General features: G+C 39.0%; 1 protein-coding gene across 2 annotated transcripts in view; it reads right to left on the bottom strand.

The window, feature by feature from the left end:
• CMYA5 (cardiomyopathy associated 5) overlaps positions 1-26,020 on the bottom strand; it is a 137,192-nt gene that overhangs the window by 48,785 nt on the left and 62,387 nt on the right. For both annotated transcript variants that reach the window (XR_002785141.2, XM_023545584.2), the window contains exons 2-4: positions 12,947-24,104; positions 6,764-6,859; positions 5,019-5,252 (exon numbers count right to left, since the gene is read on the bottom strand). Coding sequence is in view for 1 of the 2 variants with exons in the window: in XM_023545584.2 (XP_023401352.2) it covers positions 5,019-5,252; positions 6,764-6,859; positions 12,947-24,104 (11,488 nt within the window). In the remaining variant the exon portion in view is untranslated. The remainder of the gene's footprint in view (positions 1-5,018; positions 5,253-6,763; positions 6,860-12,946; positions 24,105-26,020) is intronic.

Raw genomic sequence — 26,020 nt, 5'->3', positions numbered from 1 at the left:
TTTCATGTGAGTGAGAATAGCAGGATCTCAGGTCCAGTAAATTTTCGGTCAGTATAAGATATAACTGAAATATTTAAAGAGCGCCCACTATGTATACTGGTGTCAGGAACAATAAAATTCGCCATCATTGATGGAAAAACTCAGGAACGGATAAGGGTGGTGGCTGAACAAGATGAACATAATGTCATTGAACTATATATGTGAAGATTGTTGAAATGGCAAATGTTTTGTTACATACATATTTATCACTATATATATATATTTAATTCATCATCATCTGATTTAGGGGAGAAGGTTTCAGTAGGGGCTTCAAAGAAAGGTGCCATTTGGGCTGCATCTTACAGAATGAGTAGGAATTTCCCAGGGAGAAATTAGAGTAACTAGGGGACTCTTGGGAGTTGGAGAAGGGGAGGGTTAGAGATGAAAATAAAAAGGTGGTTTGTGGTTTGACTATGAAGAACCTTTCACATCCATTGAAAGTTCCTATTTTATCTTTTAGGGCAGGGAAAGCCATGGAAGTGCTTACACAAGGGAAGTACCCTGGCAAGAGTCTAAGGAAGGACCAGAGCAAGCGGATCAAAGAGGCAGTGAGAACACCACAATGGTCTACTTGAGGGAAGACATTGCGAGCCTAAATGAAGGCTTAGGGGATGCAGAGGGTACAAAGAATGGATTCAGAATTAACAAAAAATGGTGGTCAATACATATGCTAAGCACTCTCAATAAAAGTTACTGACTAAATGGACAACTCTTTGTAGCACAAAAGTTGCAGATATCACAAGTAAAATGTTTGAGATTTCCCTGTACACTGACCTGTTCAGTTTTAATATCGGCACATAAAAGGGCAAGTGGACATCTTTTTATGAGTAGTCCTACAATGATTGCAACTCCCTCTTTTTTATTATTATTATACACAAAGAGCAAAGTGGAGGAAAAAACGCATCCTCTTAACAGAACAGCATTTTCTAAGCAAATGTGTTTTTCAAGATATGCAAATTCTGAGTCTAAATATGCTTGACAGCATTCCTTAATTTAAGCATTTTGGTGTCGAGAAAAATTATTTAATATACAAGCACTGCCTTCAGAGATATAATATGAAGGGAGGGAGAAGAGCAAGGTAGAAGAAACCAGGTAATTAGCACTTCTTGTAAAAAGGAATGCCAGTAACTGAGACTTTGAGGCAGAGGTTGTCTTGAAGACATGAAAGGCTTCTTTTTAGTGAAGCAATAGCGTTTCATCGAGTGTGTGTACATATGTGTGTGTGTATTTGCATGTGTTTAATCGGGCTTTCTTTAATTGCTCATATTTCTTCCCAAATCCCAGAATTTAGCTGTGTGTGTGGTTTTTTTTTCACAGAAAAATAATGGTAATCACAAGTATACTTGCCCTTAGGTGACATGCGGCTTTAGCAAAGATTAAGTCACTGTCAATTGGACTATGAAATTTAATTAAAATGACACAGAGGTGAACGAGTTTAAGCACAAACCAAAAGAAGCTATGTTTAGTTTTAAATGGTTGTCAGTTCATATTAGCAAGTTAATATTCTAATGCTTAGAAAAGTAAAAACGTTCTACGGCATTTTTTTAAGGTGAAAGTGCTTCCAAATTTTATTCACCGAGTTTTCTTGTCCATCAGTATCTTCCATGAATTGATGAAATATAAATAACAAGTACGCATCTACATTGTCCAGAGTATAAGGAATAGCACTATAAATCCATTTATGATATTTAGAAGAAATATATACTTTTTTAAAAACTGGGAGTGCAGCCTGGGTATCAGCTTCCAGACCTGTCGTGCCTCAGACTCAGGCACAACTGTCAGAATTGTTAAACTGCAGGTGCCCAGTGCTACCCTGGAGATTCTGACATAGGCATCTGGGGTGGGCCCCAGGATCTTTGGTCTAACAAACTGTACAGGTGATTCAGATGCACAGCATTTTCGAAACCACTAGGCCAAAGGACAGATTGTTAAAAATCAGAGGTTCTCAACCCTGGCTGCACGTTAGAATCATCCAAGGAGCTTTAAAAATACCCAGGCCGCACCCAGACTAATTACATGAAAATCTCAGCGGGGTAAGATTCAAGCATCTGCATTTTTTAAAACTTCTAACTAATTCTATTTCTAATAGAGCCACCACTATAAAACCTTTATTGATCAACACCAATATTAATACAATTTATTTTCCTAAAACTACTGGGAATGTTCTGTCAAAGGGTTTTTGTTTTTTTTTTTTTAATAGATAAATAGGATTCATTTGTGCCATTTCAACTTTCCCCCCAAAATGGGTTCCTAATCCAAACTCATTTTTTAATCATTTCATACATCAAAACAAAAAAAGTATGTTTTTACTTTATACTATTTCACAATTTGCACTGGCTCTGAAGTAAACTGAAGAAAATACTTACAGTCTTAGAAATTTACTATAAAGCAGTAAAAATCAGAAAACATTAGGTTCAACCACTAAGAAAGGCTTCGGGTCTTGTAATGGGGCAAAAGAGAAAAGACATCGGATCACTATAAGAATTTCAGTATCACACTCCAAAAGATAAACATGGGCCTAATATTGTTTTTATAGACAACATTTCCTAATTTCTTGAGTGCTTTGCTTTGTAGAAGGATGAAGAATGTCTCTTCCGCTGAGCGTTAAAACAACAACAAAAATTAAAAGAGGAAAATTCATTCAGGTTAGTTGAGAAGAAAGAGAAGATAAATGCATGACTATCTTCTGAAGTGAAAATCAGAGAACATTCCATTAAGATTACTTAAGGCCTAAAATTATACAAGGCAGATACGAATGATTCTGTCAAATACTCATATTTAACCAATAAGTTTCTAAGTATCTACAAAGTGTTCTGTATTCAGTGTCAGGAACGATGGTCTACATGAGGTTGTAAATATAGAGCACATCTCAAGGAAGCAGTTAAAAATCTACATTATGATCATGGTTATTTAACTAAAGCACATGCAATTCTCTTTCAAAGCTGTCATTTAGCTTTTAAAAAGCACAGTGTCTAAAAGTGAAAATTTAGTAGCTCACTAAATGTATGTATTTTTTTCATTGGCAGCTCATTTTCTATAAAGCAACAAGATATTAAAACATCCAGTCATGCTATTCTCGGTAGCCACTACATTGTGCCGCACTTTATGTACCTTTCATTGATTTCTTCAAACGACTTATGAGAGAAAAGAGAATAAAGGAGAGAGGGGAAGGGAGGGAGAAAGAGAGAGAGAGAGAAACCAATTAACGACCAAAAGAAAAACCAATCAAGAACATGAAGATTATAAATGTTCTACAATCATTACCCCTCAGCTTCCCTTGAGGCCGTTCCTCTTTGGGGGCTTCAGCCTGGGCAGCAAAGAGATTAGTGCTCAGAATGAAGGTTGGGGTAGTAATGCGGGTATTCATTTCTAGTTCTACTCTGCTTTCTGTGATCAGTAAGGCCGGCAACAAGTTGCTTAACCTCTGCTTCTCTTTATTCATTAACAAAATGATTTAGCCTCTAGAACGGAATTCTCTGAAGCAAGAAAAATGACATAAATTTGTTCAATGTGGGATATACACCAAGAACCAGATCAGTAGTTATCTCTGAGTTTTACCCTCTCTGTGCTTTTCTGTAGTTTCCGAATTTTCTCGTGTGGACACTATTACTTTTATAAGCAGAAAAAATGTTCTGGAGAAAAGGAAATATTCGTATCAAACAAAGGTAAGCTTCTTAGGGAACACAAAGCATTTTATTAATGTTATACTTTATTTGGCAAGATGAGCCCAATTTCAAAATATTAAATCTTTGCCTTAATTAAACAGAAAGCAACCTAATGATTTTAGTTCTCCTTTGAGAATGGCCATGTCCACCTCGTCCAAATTTGCCCTGGCTGGAGGTGTCCCCAAAGGCAAATTAAAAGCCTAACATTGTCCCATTTTGCCTTGCTCTGTCTCCAAACTTCACTAGAGAGCTAGGAAAACTGGGGATCTTTGAAAGGGAGATCCCACTTATCATAAGATGATGCTTTCTTCCCATTTGACAATTAGCATAGCTTTGTGCCAGGTTTGGAACTACCTTCAGGGGAAACATCTCCATGACTCCTTGTTAATCCTGGCTCCATGGAGAACCAGCATTTTACAGAACTTTCTAGGAAATTAAGGGAGTCAAATTAAGGGAGCAATTTGAGGAGTACTGAAGGGAACCTACCTGTCCACAGTTAACTTGTTTTAATTAAGGAATCCTGTCCCCAGGACATCCCATTGTAAAAGCACCAACATATTACCTGAGAGAGGTACCACATTATGTCATCACTATAAACCAAAACCAAACCTACTGCCGTTGAGTTGATTTCCGACTCATAACAACCATATAGAACAGAGAGAGTAGAACTGACTCATAGGGTTTCCAAGGCTGTAAATCTTTACACAAGTAAACTGTGACATCTTTCTCCCACAGAGCAGCTGGTAGGTTCAAACCACTGACCTTTCAATTAGCAGCCAAGCACTTTAACCACTGTACCACCAGAGCTCCTATGTCATCACTATAAATGTACCAATTTATTCTCAACCACTTGGCAAGGCTCAGAGAGAATGGTCTATATGAGAGGTAACTTCAGATTAGGGTGGAGGTGACAGACCCAGACACCAGTGTGTGAAGACACCAGGCACTAGGTGAGATGCTGGCACTGAGGGGAAGATATGGGAATGGATAAGGTTCTATAGGCTGCCTTTTCTCCCTCTTGGGAGGTGACAATCCTGCATTGCAGGTGGAATGGGATTTCTTTCATGATGATGTTGTGGCCTGCCTGCCCTCCCACGTGTCCTTCAGCTGGATCTGCGCATCAAGGTTGGAGGAGTTTGCTGGCCTTTTCTGTAGGCATCAGGAATGACCTAGTAATTTTTAAATGTCAGAATCATATAAAGCCCACACGGATATATAAATGATTTTAGGTAATATTGAGAGATGAATTTTTCAAAGTAGACTTTGGCCAGGGTGGGCTCCACAATGTTTGGGCCTGTTTTTAAGTGTGCTTACAGTCAGGAAAACAGTCTCATCCAGCTCCTCTGCTTCTCTCACGACAGTTTCTAGGGTATCCTTGGCAGTATCCATGCTCTGCAAAAAATGGACCATCTGGTCGTGCAGGAACTCCATCTTCTTCTTCTTTACTTCCTCAAAGCTCTGGGCCTTCTCATCATACTGGGCTAAAACCTTCTTCATCATTTCCTCATTCTGTTCTTCTAGCTTTTTCTCATTTTTGCTACAGTTTTCCTAAAAAAATAAAGAACACTTCTGAGTGAAACAAGTGTCTTTTTTTTTAAGAAGCATCAGCCTTTTAAAGAACTGACCTCTGGCATCCTGATAAGAGAACCTCACTTCTCTTGGTAGCATTAAGTACATAGTCTAAATTTCCAACCCAACCGACCTCACTTTGCCATAGTTAGCTTTGCAATAGAATTAATGCACTGTAAGAATATCATCAAATAAGATTTACTTTCTGAAATACAAAAAAAAACAAGATACTTGCATGGAAGTCTTACTTGAAAATAGCATCACAGTGAGTGAGAATCCATGACCTTCAGGTAGTGGAGAGGGTTTAGTGTGGTCTTCACCACTCCACTCCATGGTGTGAACAATGGAGCAGCCAGAATATTGAACAGCGTGCTCCATTCACTGTTCTCCAGGGAGGGGGAAGCCTCAACACAGTAGGAGGGACTGGATTGCCCATCTAGACACACCCAGATATCTGGCTACTCTCACTAGCAGGGCTGGTGATAAGGTGATCATATAGTTTATTATTTAAAGGGATACTTTGGGGAGGGGGGTCTCTAAAAATAATTAACAGGTGTTAACTGATTAACAACAGGAGTGATACAGACCTCTCATAAGCATACCAGGATGTGAAGTCACCTTAGTGGTAGGGGAATTGTGCACCAGCCTTCTGCAGTGGCCTTGGGCCCTCTGCTACTCCTGAATACAGGTGAGGATATGTTGGCCATCTCTGTATGTGGATGGAGCATTGCTACTCCTCACTGCAGAGGGGGCAGGAGCCAGCAGCCAGGAAAGCATGAACTCCGAAGAGGCAGTTATACCATGAAAGACACTCATTTGTCCTGGGCATGGGACACGGAGCAGTGACTTGAGTGCTACTGCAGAGCTAATCAGTGAGAGCCAGGATAATGGAATAAGTAAGAACTTAGAACTGGATTTAAACTGTGGGTCTCGATTTACTATCAATTTACTATGACATTGTGCAGTATAGTTAACTCTAAGCCTAGTTTCTTATCTACAAAATAAGAATGATAATAATAGCACCTCTCCTGTAGGGCTATTGTGAAGATAAAATTGTGTCAAGTGTATAAAGCATTTGTGCTATCGTAGTAAGTGCCTAATAATATGTGTGTGCATTTAAAGACAAATCTTTAATCCTTAAACAGAAAGCAGTCTCACCAATTATACTCAGGAGGAAGACTTTTTTTTTTTAATTGTGGTAAAAACATATGTAACGAACATTTGCCAGCTTAACAATTTTTACATATATAATTCAGTGACACTGATTACATTTATCATGTTTTGCAATCATTACCACTACCCTTTTCAGAGGGAAGACTTTAAGGACTCTTATTAGTAATGGAACAAAACCAACAATGGCAAACACACACACACACACACACACACACACGAATGCACAACTCCCAATTCAGATCCTTGTAGTTTAGAATCATTTACTTGTGATACCAAGAACAAATCAGGCTAAAAGTAAAAGAGATATGGCAACTTACCTCAATGGTATTAAAAAAGGATTCTATCTCACTAACAAAGGCTTCAATCCTCAAGGACTTTTCTTGTAAATTTTCTAGAAATTCTGCTAATTGAACCTAAAGAAACAAAAATTAAGATATCCTAAGTACATAACATTTGGAAAACAAACTTCAAGCAGTGAGCTCCAATTTCCTTGTAAAGTTAGTATGTTGGGTAGAGAGTTAACTATACCATATTCACTAACAAATCGATCTTTACATTTTCTTTACAGCTTTATGTAAACTGATTGCAGATAATTTTGTGCGATAAACAATTAGGGGGTTTATGAATGAGAGCCCCCAAGCAACTTTACAAAGACAGTTTATCATCTCCTGCAAGAGAAAGAACTTCTTGGTAAGTTGGTGAGCTCAGAGTACATTCATTTTAGTAAACCACATATTTGAAGTCTCTGCCCTTGATAAGGTTTGGATTTTTATACATGGCTTTTTTCTGAGATAGCAGTCTTTTTGCTGAACTGGCCCAATATACCTGAGTAGTTTTTGTACATTTTCATCAATGACCTCCAGCCACAGGTGTGCCTGGAGGACCTGACCTTCAGAGGATGAGTACAGTGCCATTGGGTCATAAATCTAGCGTACCAAATGACGGAACTATCTACTAAAAAAAAGTTCTAACAATCCTCGAAGTGTTAAAATACTCAAGGGGTGACAGCCAACTAAAAAATGTATGGGATAAAAGAAGAGCCATAGTCATAAACCTAGGTGTAGTCTACCTTGCTAAACTTAGTAACAAAAACAGAGTAACAGAGCTTCAGTTGATTGACAGACTATTCACAGAATGATGAAGATATTAGGTGTTGCAAGCCCCTTCAAGACCCCGCCCCTGCTTCCCTTTATAGCATGTATCTTCAGTTGCATAAGCACCCCAGTCTTCAACCACATGGGCTCCATCCTTGAACTCTTCCACATCTTGCGTGCCTTCTCATACAGCATTCCCTAGCTCTAGAATGCCCTCTGCCCTTGACAGTCAGAACTCCCTCATTAAAGTCTCATCTGAGCTTTCTTTACCTTGCAGAGAAGGCTTTCCTAACCCTCCCTCTTCCACTCCACACCTTTCAGGTTAGTTTCCTAGAATACCATTCTCACATAACCCTGTACTTAAATTTGGGATCTACAAATTTATTTTTAAATTTCATTTTTTTTTTCATTCTCAATGATTAGCGCAATTCCTCAAACAGAATGTTGTTGTGTGCTGTCAAGTCTATTACAACTCATAGTAACCCTGTATCACAGAGTAGAACTGCCCTATAGGGTTTCCTAGGCTGTGATCTTCATAGACAGGAGCCCTGATAGCACAGTAGTTAAGTGCTCAGCACCTAACCTAAAGGGTGGTGGTTGGAACTCACCAGCCTCAGGAGGAAGATGTGGCAGTCTGCTCCCTTAAAGATTACAGCCTTGGAACCCCTATGGAGCAGTTCTACTCTGATCTCTAGGGTCGCTATGAGTTGGAATCGACTCCATTACACAGGGTTTTTTAATCTTTATGGGAGTAAGATCACCAAGTCTTCTCCAGCAAAGCCGCTGGTGGGTTGAAAACCACCTTTCAGTTAGCGGCTCAGTCCTTAACCTTTGCACCACTGGGGCTCCTTTCACACAGAATAAAAAAAACACACAGAATAGGAGGCGATTAAACATGGAGAAAGAAGAAAGGGAGTAAAAGAAAAAAATTAACAACCAACAAAAGAGAAGTCACCACATGAGGATGGCTGGGGAGGAGAAGCAAGGACCTAAATAATATGTAAATACAGCAATCAATTCCCAGTGCTCACAAACCACCTACCCATAAGGTGCTAGAGAATTTCTCAAGCTACAGCTTTGAAAAACTGGTTTCTGTTTTTAAAAAGTTGCCAACCAACTCACAGTTGACTAAATGAAATGAAGCAAGCCTCCTTGATTTTAATCAACTGATTTGTCACTTTCTTCTTCTCTCACTGTGTAGAAAAGATCAGGAAAAAAAAAAAACAAAACTTTAAATGGTTTTAAAGTAGGAGGCATCATATCTCCTAATTTTGAAATTTATTTTAAATTAACAAATATTTACACAGAGAATTGTTTTTTTAATTTCTAAACTTCATAAAGATAAACAAAACATAATTTAAAATGCTAAAAAACAAACAACAACAAGAACCCAGCCTCCTCCTTGCTAACAGTGCCCAGTTGTGGTTAGTTAATGAAACCAAGTGTCATTACAGAATGGGCTCTACCCGCAAAGAGCTTATCAGGTAAAGTTTCAACAACAGCTCACCCTAGAGAAGTAGATACAATATTAGGCAAGCTAAAAAGGATTAATATAGTAGGAAAAAAATGTCAAGATTCTAACTGAATCTTGATTCCTGTTAAGTCAATGTAAGCCTGACAATTATTTAACAGTGATCTAATTGAATAATCTTACTGAAAATTGCTACCATTAGCAAGGCACTAAGGGGGTTCTGGGTAAGCTGAGCAAAAGGAGCTCTGTTGGCACAAACAGTTAAGCAATGGACTGCTAACTGAAAGGTTGGAAGTTCAAACCCACCCAGTGGCTCCATAAGAGCAAGACCTAGCAAACTGCTCTCTCCCATTAAGATGAACCCCATCGCCGCTGAGTCAATTTTGACTCATAGTAACCCTATAGGACAGAGTAGAACTGCCTCATAGGGTTTCCATGGAGTCCTGGTGGCTCAGTGGTTAAGAATTCCACTGCTAAGCAAAAGGTCGGCAGTTTGAATCCACCAGCCACTCCTTGGAAGCTTATGGGGCAGTTCTACTCTGTCCTACAGGGTCACTATGAGTAGGAATCCACTCTACAGCAACGGATAATCTTCACAGGGGCAGGCTGCCACATCTTTCTTCCATGAGGCAGCTGTTAAAACTACAGCCAAGAAAACTCTATGAGACAGTTCTACTCTGTCACATGGGGTCCTTATGCATCAAAATAAACTTGATGGCGCCTAACAACAAAGCTGAGCAATACGGATACACAGTCAAGAGCATGGGCTCTGGTGTCAGATAGCCCTGGGTGCCAATCCCAGTTCTGTCTGGGCAAATATATTAGCCCATTTCATTATCAGCAAACTGATAACAATTATGGGGTTATTGTGAGGATTAAAAGATATCCTGTACATAAAGAACACAGGCCTAGCACATGGTAAGTGCTCAATTCTTGTTATTATTTGAATTTTAAGATCATTCCAGTTGGTATATGGAGAATGGATTAGAGGCAAGAGTGGGGAAACCAGTTAGAAGGCTACTGATAGATGGGAGTCTCAGGCACTAATTGCTTGATTTCTCATAGCAACTCTGGGGAAGTAGAATATTTCTAATCACATACGCGTGGGTATCTGTTGTAATTAAGTTTTTATCTGGAACTTTGGGGTCCTATAAACACAGTCAGAAAGAACGTAAAGGTTTTCCATTTCTAACATAAATTTTATAAGTAAAAAGGAAATATGAAGAAAACAGAAAATTAAGGTGTCTTACTCTCTTGAGTACTTATATAAAACTTGCACTAAAATTGCTCAGTGTAAAATAAATATGTATTTTTAATCTTATTTATTTTGTTATTATTGAGAACACATACAGCAAAACATACATCAATTTCAACAGTTTCTACATGTACAATTCAGTGACATTGATTAAATTCTTTGAATTGTACAACCCCTCTCGTACTCCTTTTCTGAGTTGTTCCTCTCCCATTAACATAAACTCACTATCCCCTAAATTTCCTATCCAATCTTTCGAGTTGCTGTTGTTGATTTAATCCCATATACATAGATTTTGAAAAAGCACAATGCTCAAGTAGACATTCTTTACTACTTAAGCTAAACTATTATTTGGCTTTAAGAAAATTTCAAGGGATGAATATTTTTGGTTTCTCAGGGCAATTGTTTCAGGGGTTCATCCAGCCTCCATGGCTCCAGAAAGTCTAAAGTACATGCGAAATTTAAATTGTGTTCTGCATTTTCCCTCTTTTGATCAGACTTCCTCTATAGAATCTTTGATCAAAATGTTCCGTAATGGTAGCTGGGCACCATGGCAAAGGAGGCAGTTGTTCACTGTACATGGAGGCAATTAGCCACGCATTTCACATCCTTCTCTTATTCCTGACTCTCCTGCTTTTTTGGTCCAGGATAAATACGTATTTTTAAAGGATGACATTGTGGATAATAGAAAATGTGTTTTACGCTCAAAATTATATATTTCTTACTTAAAATTATTTGGCATTTCTGATTATGTTAAGGACTTTTTGCCATAAGATGATAAGCCCTTCAAAGAAAATGTTGTTAGGTGTCATTGAGTTGGTTCCAACTCATAGCCATCCTATGACAAAACACTACCCTGTCCTGTGCCATCCTCACAATCATTACTATGTTTGAACTCACTGTGGCAGCCACTGTGTCAGTCCATCTCATTGAGGATCTTCCTCTTTTTCGCTGACTCTCTGCTTTACCATGTATGATGTCCTTTTCCATGGACTAGTCCCTCCTGATAACGTGTCCAAAGAACATGAGATGAAGTCTCGCCATCCTCGCTTCCAAGGAACATTATGGCTATACTTCTTCCAAGACAGATTTGTTGGTTCTTCTGGTAGTCCATGGTATATTCAATATTCTTTGCCAACACAATAATTCAGGGACATTGATTATTCTTCAGTCTTCCTTATTCATTGTACAGCTTTCACATGCACATGAGGCAACCGAAAATACCTTAGTTCTCACTGACATCTTTGCTTTTTAATACTTTAGAAAGGTCTTTTGCAACAGATTTGTCCAATACAATATGTTGTTTGATTTCCTGACAGCTGCTTCCATGGGTGTTGATTGTGGACCCAAGTAAAATGAAATTCTTGACAACTTCAATCTTTTCTCCATTTATCATGATGTTGCTTATTGGTCCATTTGTGAGAATTTCTGTCTTCTTTATGTTGAGGTATAATCTATACTGAACGTTGTGGTCTTTGATCTTCATCAGTAAGTGCTTCACTTTCAGCATGAAAGGTTGTGTAATCTGCATAACACCGGTTGGTAATGAGTCTTCCTCCAATCCTGATGCCATGCTCTTCTTCATAGAGTCCAGCTTCTAGGATTATTTGCTCAGCATACAGATTGAATAAGTATGGTGAAAGGATACAACCCTGACACACACCTTCCCTGACTTTAAACCAATCAGTATCCCCTTGTTCTGTTTGAACAAGTGCCTTTTGGTCTTTGTATGGGTTCCTCATTAACACAATTAAGCATTTTGTAATTCCCATTTTTCACAATGTTATCCATAATTTGTTATGTTCCATGCAGTCAAATGCCTTTGCATAGTCAATAAAACACAAGTAACCATCCTTCTGGTATTCTCTTTAAGCCAAGATCTATCTGACATTAGCAATGATGTTCCATGTCCTCTTCTGAAACCAGCTTGAACTTCTGGCAGTTCCCTGTCAATGTACTGCTGCAACCATTTTTTAATGATCTTCAGCAAAATTTTACTTGCATGTGATATTAATGATATTGTTTGATAATTTCTGAATTCTGTTGGATCACCTTTCTTTGGAATAGGCATGTATATGGTTCTCTTCCAGTCATTTGGCCACGTAGATGTCTTCCAAATTTCTTGGCATAGACCAGTGAGTGCTTCCAGCATTGCATCTGTTTGTTGATACATCTCAATTGGTATTCTGTCATTTCCTCAAGCCTTGGTTTTCATCAATGCCTTCAGTGCAGCTTGAACTCCTTCCTTCAGTATCAAATTCCTGAAATGGTTGTACGTTGACCAATTCTTTTTGGTACAGTGACTGTGTATTACTTCTTTCTTCTTTTGATGCTTCCTGCATCATTCAATTTTTTGCCCATAGAATCCTTCAATAATGCAACTCAAGGCTTGAATTTTTTCTTCAATTCTTTCAACTTAGGAAATGCTGAGCAATAAGCGTGTGTTATTTATCTTGGTATTCCAGGACCTAGAAAAATGCCTGACACATAATGTACACCCAATAAATGTCAAACTAATATGAACTAGATGCCTGGGGAAATATTCTCAGTTTGGTTGCAGGCTAACTATTCTGCCTACAGATGAATGTATCAAATATTGGTCATTTTAAAAATTGAGAACATGTGAAAGCAAATTTAATCTATACATATTATTAATTATTTAAATGCTTTAAAGTATATTTACCTTTACAGCACTTATAGCTGTGTCAAGCGATGAAACCTCATGGTCTTTGTGACTGCCAGATATCTTGTCACTTGCTGCAATTGGGCTTTTGCAAGTGTAACAATATGTGTCAATCTGGGACTTTTTCGGTTCCTTTTGTGCCTTCTCAGTTCCTAAATCTGGCAATAATTGGTCTTCTTCTGTCCTCCCTCTGCCTAAGTCTTTCCGTTCAGCAGACATACTTTGCTCTACATCCCTCACAAGTTCATTTTCACTGATGTGTTCAAAGGATTCCTTTCCTTGAGATAACACATCTTCAGGTGTGGTGTCTGAACACAGTCCTTCCGATAAAATGTCTTCAGTGACCACTTCGTAATTCAGAGATTCAGCAAACTCATAGTCATCTTGAACAGGGCTATTGCGGAGCCTAGCTTCATGTGGCTCAGGTGGGACCATCTTAGGTTCTTCTTGCAGTGTTTCTTGAACATAAGTTGCACCAGATGCAAATTCTTCCTCTGGGAAGGACACTTGTACTGGGACATTCAGATTGACCTCTGGAGTTGTATTTCCTGCTTCATTACTCACACCACTAGTTTCATCTACTCTCTCTAGGACATTATGGGTGTCTTCAAATGGAACAGCATAGCTTATCTTCTGGGTAACCACCAAGACTTCCTCAGTGATGGGAGCTTTCCTCTGCATCTCTAAATGGTCAAGTGTCTCCACATAGCCTACTGATCCTTCTTCCCTGCAAACAGCTTTCTGTTCCTCTTCCAGACTTCTCTCCCCCAAAATGGTTCCAAACCTCCCCCAAATTTCTCCTTCTGCAGCTAGTGGTTGGTATGAATCATCCTTACTAATTGGTTTTTGTTCCAGATCTTGGCCTTGGTCCTTTTGAGTTATAGATGTGTCATGGAGAATGTCATCTTTGAGTATGTACTTCTCAAAATATATTCCTGTTCCATCATCGGTGTCAGAATTTCTGCTTGGAAATGATGCCTCAGAATTCACACTGTCACCTTCAGAAACTGTCTCCCCTTCCCCCTTTTTCTCTCCAACTGCTTCTTCATACAAGTCTTTGTATAAAAATGCAAGTGCAGGTGTCTCCTCCAAAAGTTCTGGATTAATAAGTTTTGCAGTGGTAGGAAATATCTGAGTTCGTGACAAAACACCTTCCTCTGTATCAAATAAAGGCATCCCTGGTGACTTTGAGTCCACATCTCTATTTAAGCCCTTTGGAGCATCTCTGTCAGCTGATTTTTGGATAACCAAAGACTTTTCGGTTTCTGGGTGAGATAATTTGCTGTGATCCTTTTCTGGTCCATAAAAACTTTCATCCAATTCCACCAAGTCATATTCATGTTCTAGGGCACTTTCCTCTGAACTTTCTGGGAAAGAGATAATTTCCCCTGAAACTTCCTTTGAGAATTCCCCTTCATCATGTGATTTCTGTGGTGCCTTCTGTTTTTCTGGGTCTGGGGAGATGTTATAATCAATCAAAGTGTATTTTTCAAAATAATCCTCCTCACTAGGAATTGTGGGCTGGATAAAGGCTAAATCACTATCTTCTGAATCTGTGGATATTTCCTCTTTTGTTTTACGAGTTTCCTTTTGTTTATTTCCTTTCAATAATGTAACTTTTTCATCAGAATCTTCTAACTTGCTCTTTAATGTTTTATGGCAAGTAATTTCCTCACTATTGTCATGAAGTGGTATGGTTTTAAGTGAGGCTTTCTCTTCCAAATATTCTAACTTATCTTGCATTTGTTCACTTTCTTCCTGATCAACTGAAGAAATAAATGCAGGAGCATGAATATTCAATATCTCACAACCTTCAGAAATGATACTGAAGGCACTCTTTTGATCTTCTGAAAGTCCAGCTGGCTTACTAGTCGCTGTAAATTCATCTTTTGCATTTGTGTCTTCAGGCTCCTTGAATATTTCTTTAGTAAGAACAGTTTTATCAGTGTTGATTGCTGATGCATTCATTATAAATTGAGTATAGTTGCTGCTTTCTAAAACATGTGGTTCATTTACATGGACATCTTCTTTAGCCTCCAAATGGTGCTTTGAAACAAAAACAGATTGTTTAGGCATATCAGGTATATGATCTTTGGATGTTTGAATAGTATGGATTGTAGGCCTATCTTGAGTCAATTCTGACTGTGGTCTTTCTTGTTTCTTTGCTGTACATGTTTCTGGAGAAGCTCCTGAAACAAGTGTTTGTTGTTTTACAGATGACGACAAATATGGCAGTATTTCTAAGCTCTTTGTTTCATCTAAAGGAATATCTATAGTCCTTTCAGATTCTTTAAATGAAGATCCTTGCTTCATACTTTCCTTTGTGACATCTGCTGAACCACCTTTTGACAGCTCTGACAATGTGAACTGTCCCTTTTCTTCATTGTGACCTGCCATGTCCCTGCCTGACTTTTCCAATACCAGATTGCTTTCCTTAGGTAAAGACTGGTTATCTATTTCATCATGATAAGGAAGATCCACTGGAATGAAAGTCTTGGGTTTTTCCACCAAAATTTTCCTTTCTTCTAATGGATGTGGCTGAGTTTCTATTATTGCCTTTGTTTCCCTGATTTCTGGACGAGCCTCTGAGAGCATGGTTTGTGATTTTTCAATAATTGATGTGGTTTTAACTAATGAAAATGGTTGAGTTTCATCCAAAGAACCACCTAAAGAGATACCTGACTCTTCAAGCATAGACTGGGCTGCATTCACAGAAGAAGGCAGGATTTCCTGCTGCTTTTTTTCTTCTGAAAGTACATGTGACCACTTTTCTCTTTCTTTTCCTTTGTCCTCCTCAGAACCAACAATAATTTTGGATCTTTCTTTGTGGTCTTCATTTCGACAGACTTGTAGCATAGCAGCAGCTTTTGATTCTTCTAATTTAATAGGTCTAGATTCAAGTATGACTTGTGCCTTTTGTATTTCATTATTATCTTTAAGCTCTACTGGGGCCAGAGTTTGTTTTTCTGCCAGCACCTTCTTTTCTGCCAAGGAATATGATCTGGTTTCTAAGTTATCTTTTTCCTTAGTTGGGCTAACAGAACCGAGTTTTATTTCCTCTTCAGAAATGTTCAAGAAAGTAGACTTTGGCATTTCTTTCATTAGTCTGTCTTCACCAAGATCAGTTAAACTGCCTTTTGATTCTTCCACTGGCAAAATTATTGACTCTGGCTTCTCTGATTCCTTCGTGACATTTTTACTTGTGAAGTTGGATGAAGCAGATTTTGGCTGTTGTAGCACCTTATCTACTGCAACAAATGAAAAGGGTAGTTCTTCTTTTTGATCACTTCTTGACTCTTCATTAAGAATAGAAATTTTCCATGTAGAAGGAGGAGCGATTGCTGGCTTCTGGACTCTTTTACTATCAGTGACGTGAAGAGGAACCTCATGTTTGGCTTCTCTCACAACTGATTTCTCATCCATGAGGGAACAGGTTTGAATTCCAAGATGTTCCTCACCATCAGCAGATATAACTCCTGAGTTTATGTCCATTTCTTCTAGATAGTCTAGGGTTTCTTTCTTCCCATAACCTTTACTAGATGCCTCAGTGTTGGAATTTGGCTGTTGTAAATCTTCTACATTTGGTAAAAATGTGGGTTTTTCATTAAAGTCTTGACCTTCACTAGGTTTAACTAAAGCAGCTTTAGACTCTTCAGCAGCTATAAGTTTTGCCTCTGGTAATGGATAATCAACAGGTTTCTCAATTGCACTAAAATCAGCAGGGACAGCTAGAATGTTATCTTTAGGTTCTATCACAGGCACTGCTTTTTCTACAGATTGACTTGGCTGAGCTTCTAAATCTTCTTTTTTGGCAACTTTGTTATCGGAAACGCTTGATCCAAAAAACCAATTGGACATCCACGATTTCAAAGATGAAATTCCTTTCTTTCCCTTTCCTTCAGAGAGGGCTGGCTCAACTGTCTTTGGCTGCTCAGGAAGCCTTTGTGTCACCTCAGGTGACTCTGGAGGCTTAGGTTCCTCATTAGCTTGGATTAAGGAGATGGGTTTTCTTTGTGTGGGTATTTCCACTGTAGGTGTGTCATCATCTACAACGTTTGAGTTAACCATTTTTGATTTTTCTAATGGCTTCTCTCCAGGTAAATGAGTTGTGGTGATTTGTGCTTCTTTTTCATTACTTGGAGGAGATTCTGCATCAGCTGCTAGAAAATGGGCTTCTTTGGTGGAAGAGGGAGTTGTTTCTGACTTGATCTGTTCCACTGATGGGCCAGAAACTGGTTTCTGGAGGATTTTTTCAGAAAGCGATTTGACTTCTTCCTGGATGTCTTCTTTGTTAGGCCTGGAAAATCCTGTGCTTGCTTTCTCCAATGTCAAACTTTCACTCCCCACAAGAGAATGGATCTGCTCTCCCTCTGCTACATTTCTCTCTACGTTTCCAGCTGAAACTATAGATTTTGGTTCTTGGGTCAGCTTTATTTCTTCAAAAGAGTAAGTTTTAGTTGATGGTGTCTCTACATTATCACTGGAGCTCTCTAGAGTAGATCCGAGCTCTCGTAATGATAAACGAAGTTTTTCCAGAGAATGTGGCAGAACCTGCTTTCTGCTTTCATATGTATGCTCTTTATCTGACAGAGCAGCCTTAAGCTGCCCTGTCATCAGACCATCGCTGCCAGACGAATCCAGCTGCACAGATCCCAGTATTCTTTCTTCATGATGACTGGCCAAATCTCTTCCTGGCTTTTCCAGCATCCAGTTTTCATCCTTTGGATAAATAAGGGGCTCTTTTGTTTTTGTTTCTTTAACATCTGTCAACTCAGCTGTCCCAAATGCTTTTGATTCTTCTAAAGGCAAACTTTCTTTCATAGAGGAAAGTTGTTTACTGCCCAGATCTTGTTTATCTGCAAAAGAGCTGCTTACATCAGGCAATTTGACAGATTTATCTGAATAAAGTGCTTTTCCAGGCTTCTTTTGTTCCACAAGGAGGTCAGCAAAGGGGATGTTTGATGGTTCTGTTATACTCTGGAGTACATGGAATGAGTTTGATTGGCTGGTTTCTTCATTTAGTTCAGTTAAAATATTTCCCATCACTTGTGACTTCACGTTTTCTGTCGGTGGTAATGGACTTATTTCTTGTTTTTCTTCTTTTTTTAAGTCAGTTGAATGGTTCAACTCCTCTGATAATCCTTTTAAAGAAAAAGTATATGGTTGAAGATTTTCTAGATTTTCTCCTTCAGTTAGAGAGGTAGGTGCTTCTTTTGACCCTAAACTAACACCCTTAGGAGAGAAAGGTTTAATTTCTTGATTCTGAGGTTCCTCCTCAATGCATGATGAAATCTGTGAAATTTCAGGCATTGTAGTAGATGTTGGGACTAAATCTTCTAGCACTAAGTTTTCCAACTTGAGAGAAGAACATGGTATTTCCTCACTTTTGTCTTTTAGAACTGTCTGTTGGGGTGCAGGTGACACATTTTGTAATGAAGGAAGTTCAGTTTCTTTTTCCTTTACCTCACCGTCTAGCTTGGGTGAAAGCAAAAGTTCAAGTCCTGGTACCTCTGAGGAAGACACGGAGTTCTTTCTCTGTGATAAAATCAAATGTTCAGAGTTAAGGAGTACGGAAAATGTAAGGTCTTGTTCTTTTTCTACCTTTGCTTCCTTAGATCCATCTGAATGCACTGATGAAGATGTTTTGGTTATTGACAACCCAGGTTTAATTTCTTCAGTTTCTACCTTTGGAAAAGTAGAGTGCTCTGATATAGAGGATACACTTGGAGGTGAATCAAATTTAATTTCCTTCTCTGCTTCTGACCAACATTTGGATGCAGTATTTTCAGTGGGAGAAGAAGCACCTTCAACTACTATTGTTTCTTCTTCTATGGGAAGTGAAGGTTTGTCTATTGATGTTACAGGTGGTGGCAAGCCAATTCCTAATTCACTCTTTTCTATTTTTGTTAAGACTGGATGTTCCACAGGGGTGGTAAGTGGTGAATCTGGTGAGATTTCTTCTTTTGCTAATTTGATTAAACTTGAATCATGCTTAGCTACAGATGTCATGGTTGTAGAAGAACCGGGTTCAATTTCTTTCTTTATTTCTTCTGGAAAAGCTGAAAGTGCTGATACAGGTGGACTATGTTCACCTTCCTTTTCCACTCCTGATAAAGATGAATATGGAACTTGGGGTGTAACTGTTATTTTAGAATCATGTCTAACTTCTGTTTTCATTGCTTTTGAAGCCTCAGGTCCAGATAAAAATGTTTCCTTTAGAGGTGACTGTGGTTTTATTACTTCAGGCACATTCTTTGACAACATTCTCTGTTCTAGTTCAGATGTCACAGTTGGAGTTAAACTGGGCTTGACAGCCTCCTTTGGCTCATCTACCAAGTCTGGCACAACTGAACATTTCATCCCAGGCTCTGGAACAGTTGGAAGCTGAGGCTCCATTTTTTGATCCTGTGATACATGTGCTGTAGCTGCTTGAGAATCAGGCACAGTTTCTTCCTTCCTGACTTTTGACATAGCCATCTGTTCATTTGCAGCTTTTGCAGTGAATGATCCTGTGGGCTGCTGTTCTTTCTTAATCACATGGACTAAATCTGGTGATACTGAATACTGAGATGCAGGCAAAACAGGTTTGGCTTCTTCCTTTACCATAGATGATTCAGCAGATAAAGAAGCAGGCGTTGTAGCTACTGATGAACTAATCTTAATTTCTCCCTGCTCTAATTCATTGGCTAAATATGGCAGAATCAAGTCTTCAGACTCAGGCACCAAAGTTGCTTGAGTTTTCTGCTTCTGTGCCAAAATAAGATATTCAGATACAGATGTTGAGGTTGTTTGAGCATCTGGTTTAATTTCTGCCATCTCTGCTTTATTCATTAAAGGTGGTAGACTCAAGTCTTCAGGTGTAGACATCACAGGGGAAGGTTCATCTTTCTGTTTCTGTGACAAGCTGAGATGCTCAGGTACAGGTGTAGAAGCTGTTGATTCAATTTCTTTCTCATCTGCTTCTGGAAAACAAGAGTATTCTGAAGCAGACACTGCAGTTAACAGTGAATTAGGCTCTAATTCACTCTCCTTTGTTTCTGGGACTCTATATGGTGGGATCGAAACTTGTGATGCTGAGTCTGGAGAAAAAAGCTCAGCTTCTTCAGTGTCTTCATCTGACAAAATAGTACGATCAGATGGTGATGTTAAATATATTGGAGAATCACACTCAAATTCTCTCTTCTCTGCTTCCTGAATTGCATAGGGTGAAAATGAGAATTCTGATGCAAATGCAGAATCTGGAGAAAAAGGTCCAATGTCTTCTTGTTCTTCTGGTAAATTCATGGGTAAAGAGGCGCTTTTTAGATTTAAAGGAGATCTTTGGACAATTTCTTCCTTCTGTGACTCCTGTGTTACATGTGATGATACTGAAAACTCAGAAGCAGAGGGGAGAGAGGGCGTGTACCTCTCCATTTCTACTGTCTCCTCTTCTGATAGGACCATGTGCTCAGATGGAGTAGTTGAAGGTGACTGGTGTTCCGGAGTCCTACTTGTGTAAGGCAGAAGAGGATGTTCAGATACAGAGGACACATCTGGGAAATATGGTCCAATGTCTTTCTTCTCTTCTTCTGATGGAGTCATGTATTCAGAAACACCTTTTGATTTTAATTGGGATATATCATCAGTTATGTTCTTTTGAGATTCCTGTATTTCATTTGGTGGAACTGCATATGTGGAAGTCATTGTTGAATCTGATGTGACATTCTGACTTCCTATGTCCTCTTCTTCTGATAAGACCACATGTTCCGCTGTAGCAGTTGAAAGGGGTGGTGACTGGCATTCCAGAGTCTCACCCGTGTAAGGTGGAAGAGAATGTTCAGATACAGAGGACACATCTGGGAAATATGATCCAGTGTCTTCCTTCTTTTCTTCTGATAGAATGATGTGTTCAGAAACACCTTTTGATTTGAGTTGGGACATATCATCGACTACTATCTTTTGAGATTCCTGTGTTTCACTTGGTGGAACTGCATATTTGGAAGTCATTGTTGAATCTGATGTGACATTCTGACTTCCTATGTCCTCTTCTTCTGATAAGACCACATGTTCTGATGTTGCAGTTGAAAGTGGTGGTGATTGGATTTCCAGAGTCTCACTTGTGTACGGTGGAAGAGAATGTTCAGATACAGAGGACACATCTGGGAAATATGATCCAGTGTCTTCCTTCTCTTCTTCTGACAGAATCATGTGTTCCAAAACACCTTTTGATTTCAATTGGGATATATCATCAATTACTTTCTTTTGAGATTCCTGTGTTTCACTTGGTGGAACTGCATATTTGGAAGTCATTGTTGAATCTGACGTGACATTCTGACTTCCTATGTCCTCTTCTTCTGATAAGACCACATGTTCTGATGTAGCCGTTGAAAGTGGTGGTGACTGGCTTTCCGGAGTCTCACTTGTGTACGGTGGAAGAGAATGTTCAGATACAGAGGACACACCTGGGAAATATGATCCAGTGTCTTCCTTCTCTTCTTCTGATAGAATCATGTATTCAAAAACACCTTTTGATTTGAGTTGGGACATATCATTGATTACTATCTTTTGAGATTCCTGTGTTTCACTTGGTGGAACTGCATATTTGGAAGTCATTGGTGAATCTGATGTGACATTCTGACTTCCTATGTCCTCTTCTTCTGATAAGACCACATGTTCTGATGTAGCCGTTGAAAGTGGTGGTGACTGGCTTTCCGGAGTCTCACTTGTGTACGGTGGAAGAGAATGTTCAGATACAGAGGACACACCTGGGAAATATGATCCAGTGTCTTCCTTCTCTTCTTCTGATAGAATCATGTGTTCAAAAACACCTTTTGATTTGAGTTGGGACATATCATTGATTACTATCTTTTGAGATTCCTGTGTTTCACTTGGTGGAACTGCATATTTGGAAGTCATTGGTGAATCTGATGTGACATTCTGACTTCCTATGTCCTCTTCTTCTGATAAGACCACATGTTCTGATGTAGCCGTTGAAAGTGGTGGTGACTGGCATTCCAGAGTCTCACTTGTGTACGGTGGAAGAGAATGTTCAGATACAGAGGACACATCTGGGAAATATGATACAGCGTCTTCCATCTCTTCTTCTGACAGAATCAGGTGCTCAGAAACACCTTTTGATTTTAATGTAGGTTTACGGTCAATTGCTTTTTTCTGTGACTCTTTTGGTGCATGTGATGGAATTGAATATTCAGGAGCAGATATGGAATCTGGTGTGTAACACTCACTTTCTAAGGCCTCTTCTCCTGAAAGGACCATTTGTTCTGATGTGGCTATTGAGAACAGTGGGGACTCACATTCAGAAGTCTTCTCAGTTGTAGATGGTGTGAAAGAGTGTTCAGACACAGAGGTCATAGCTGGGAAAGAAGGCTCGAAGTCCTCATTTTCCCCTTCTGACAAAACTGCATGTTCAGGTATACCTTTTACAATGGGTGGAAAAATTGACTCAATTTCTTTCCTCTGTAGTTCATGGTTCAAATCCTGTGGGACTGAATACTCTGATGCAAAAGCAGAGTCAGTAGAAACAGACTCATTTTCTTCTCTTTCTTCTTTAGAGAACACTACTTGTTCAAGCGTTGATGTTGTCACTAATGGTAGAATGGGCTCCTCTGCTTCCTGTCCCACTTCAGGGGCCAAACGTGGTAGAAAGGGTTCCTCAGAAACTAATGGACTTTCTGAGTAATCAAGTTCTATGACCTCTTCTTCTACAAAATTAGAATCTTTAGGTTCAGGGGTAGCAGCCATTGGTAGGGAAGTTTCTTTATCTCCTTTCTCTGGTTCTCCTAATACTAGAGGTTCAGGAAGAGAAATGGGCCGCTCAAGTATGTTTTCTTCCTTATCTTCTTTCATACCATGATGGAGAGAAGTCAGTTGTCCCGAGACTGGTTCTGCCCTTTCTAGTGAAGTCAAGTCCAGCTGTTCTTTCTCTGTGCCAAAAACTTGCTGAATGGATTCTACCAGACCTGGAGAAGCTGTCTCCAGAGAATCCTTCTCTGCCTCCAGTGAAATGGAATGGTCAGCAGAAAACGCTTCTTCCTTCTTTACCTCATCATCTAAAGATGGTGAGACTGATATATCATTCTCTGAAATTATAGTTACTTGTGAATCAGGCTCAAAATCTTTCTTTGCTATTTCCAATAACACAGTTGCAGATGTATTGGGTGTAAGAGAGGGAGGTGCTATTTCATGGGTTTTTGCTTCATAACCTGGCTGTTGTGGCACTGACTGCTGAGAGCTGAGTTGTATTTCTTGTTCTGCTGTGTCATTACCTGAATAAGATGAATCTGTGTGCTTGGTTGCAGATGCTTCATTTAGGGGTGAATTCATATGAATTTTCTTTTGATCGTCATTACTGAACAATGAGGTTAAGGATTTTGATCCTTTGGAGGGCGCACCTATCCGGGGTGGAGCAAACTTGTTTTCTTTATCCTCTTTTATGATTTGGGTTACTAATTTGCCTGTTTTGGAAGCTGTATTAGAATCACGATTGCCTAAATCTGGCTCTAGACTAATGGATGCATCTTTCCCTTTCCTATAATGTATTTCTTTAATTACATAACCCTTTGGCAATGTTCCATAAAACTGTAGAGGAATTAATTCTTCTTTAACTGAATTAAACATCTTAATTTTATATTCAACTGTTCCTATGTAGACTGGCCTTAACACTAATGGTTTGTATTCTTTGTATATTGCTCCAGTAATAGGAGGTGTATTTGAGGCAGTTTTCTTTTTTCTTGTTTTATCGTAAATACCAACAGATGACTTGTTTTTCTTGGTTTTTAGTGCTTGGCTTTCTGAAATTAAAGGATTGTCTTTTGTGTTTACTGGAACATCTTGGGATTCAAAAGAATGTCTCTTTTTGTTGCCTTTTCGATGCAATAATGGTGAGCCATGTTTTGACTTACGTGTTCTTTTCCGAGACTTTTTAACTTCATCCACAATAAATGAAACACTCCCTGGAGGAGAATTCACAGTCGACCCTTCTGGACTACATACACCAGAAGTCTGACTTTCTTCCGAGGCCCAGGGAGTGGAAGACCTACTTGACTTGGTTTCCCAGGTTATTCCACTATCTTCCTGTTGAACTGTCACCATGGAAAAGGAGGGGTCGGAAATGATACACTCCTGCTTGATCTTGCTCTCTTCATCCTGGTCTGATAATCTATAGTAAATAATAATAAGTAAATAAATTTTTAATGGATTAATGTGAGATTAAAATATAGAGACCAAATTGCTATCCAAATCAAAAAATAAAGAATTGATGCCAAGATACCAAATACAATCACACACCCCAGGCAGGAATGAATCGATACCCCAAGAACTCAAAGAAGCTAAAGCTCAATTCACCACCTTTCCTTATCAAGGTTGCAGTATGGTCTCCCTGTGGCTCACCCACTCACTCAGGTGTACTCGCTAGTCACCAGGACCTTCAGAATGGCACTTGCATCTACCCTCTCTCTGTTACCACCATCACCACTCTAACTTAGCTATTTATCACTTCATCCCTGGATTATTGCCAGTAGCTTCCTACATGGTCACGTTTACCTCCTACCCACCTGCACCTTCAGCCCATCCTGACTATCTTTCCAGTCCAGCTTTACTAAAAATTTCCATCATGCTACTATCCTGTTCAAAAGCCTCAGTAAATTCTTCATACTTACAGGGGAAAAAAAAGTTAAAAATTCTTAGCTATCTGCTCTTTATCTGGCCTTATTTCCAAGTACCTACCTCTTTGCTACCTGTACATAATAAAATTCTGTTCTAAGTATATAACTCACTGTCCAGTGAATATTTCATGGAAACTTTGAGTCAGGGCTGTTAAGGGAAAATCTGTCATTGAATGTATTAAAAAAACAAAGACAAAAACTTGTTGCCATAGAGTCAATTCTAACTTACAGCAAACCTACAGGACAGAGCAGAACTGCCCCATAGAGTTTCCAAGGAGTGGCTGGTGGATTTGACCTGCTGACCTTTTGGTTAGCAGCTGAGCTCTTAAGGATCACAAAAAATGTCAGCCTTCTGTGCTTTAACTTCCTCACCTGTAAAACATGGATAATAACAGAACCCACCTTACGGAGTTACAAAGATTAAATTATTTAGCTTACACAAATTGCTTAGAAGCAGTGCCTGGCATGTAGTAAGTATTCAATAAACATGACATGTCATACAGTCATTGGACAAGAGATCAAGGGAGCCTAGGAGTGGTCATTTTTAACTGCTAGAGGTGTTTAGAGAGGTGGTCTCCTTGGACTGCTCGCATGTCCCTAAAGAGACAGCTGGCTTTGGCTGCCCCTTCAGTTGCCATTGGACCCCTGTCTCAGACTCTGCAGCACTATTCACAATAGCCAAAATGTGTAAACAACACAAATGTCCATCAACAGATAAATGGATAAACAAAATGCGGTACATACATACAATGCAATATTACTCTGCCATAAAGAGAAATGAAGTCCAGACACATGCCACAACATGGATGAACCTTGAAAACATTATGTTGAGTGAAATTAGTCAATTACAAAAGGACAAATATTGTGTGATTTTATTAGTATGAAATAGCTAGAATAGGCAAAAGCATAGAGATTAGAGTTTAATATGGTTACCAGGGGTGGGAGGAACAGGGAAAGGAGGGAATCATTGTTTAAGTAGCATAGAGCTTTTGTTTATGGAGATGGAAAATCTGGCAACAGATATTGGTGATGGTAGCACAACATACTTATGTAATTTTTTAAATTATAAACATGAAAAATGTCAAATTGGTAAATGTCATGTTCTTTATATTTTTACAGCAATAAAAATGTTAAGATATCAATGCTACCCCATAATCCTCCTCACAAACCAAAAAAAAAAAAAACCCATTGTCACGGAGTTGATTCTGACTCATAGTGATCCTACAGGACAGAGTAGAACTGCCCATAGAGTTTCAAGGAGCGGCTGATGGATTTGAACTGCCAACCTTTTGGTTAGCAGCAGAACTCTTAATCATACAGAGACTCTGATTTAATTGAACTCGGGATAGGGTCAGGCATTGCTATGTTTTTATGTTTTAAAAGCTTTCAGAGGATTCCAGTATGCATCCAG

The sequence above is a fragment of the Loxodonta africana genome, chromosome 2 (genome assembly GCF_030014295.1).
Source record: "Loxodonta africana isolate mLoxAfr1 chromosome 2, mLoxAfr1.hap2, whole genome shotgun sequence".
NCBI lineage: Eukaryota > Metazoa > Chordata > Mammalia > Proboscidea > Elephantidae > Loxodonta > Loxodonta africana.
Note: the sequence above shows the minus strand (reverse complement) of the source record. Positions and strands in the feature narration are given on the sequence as shown.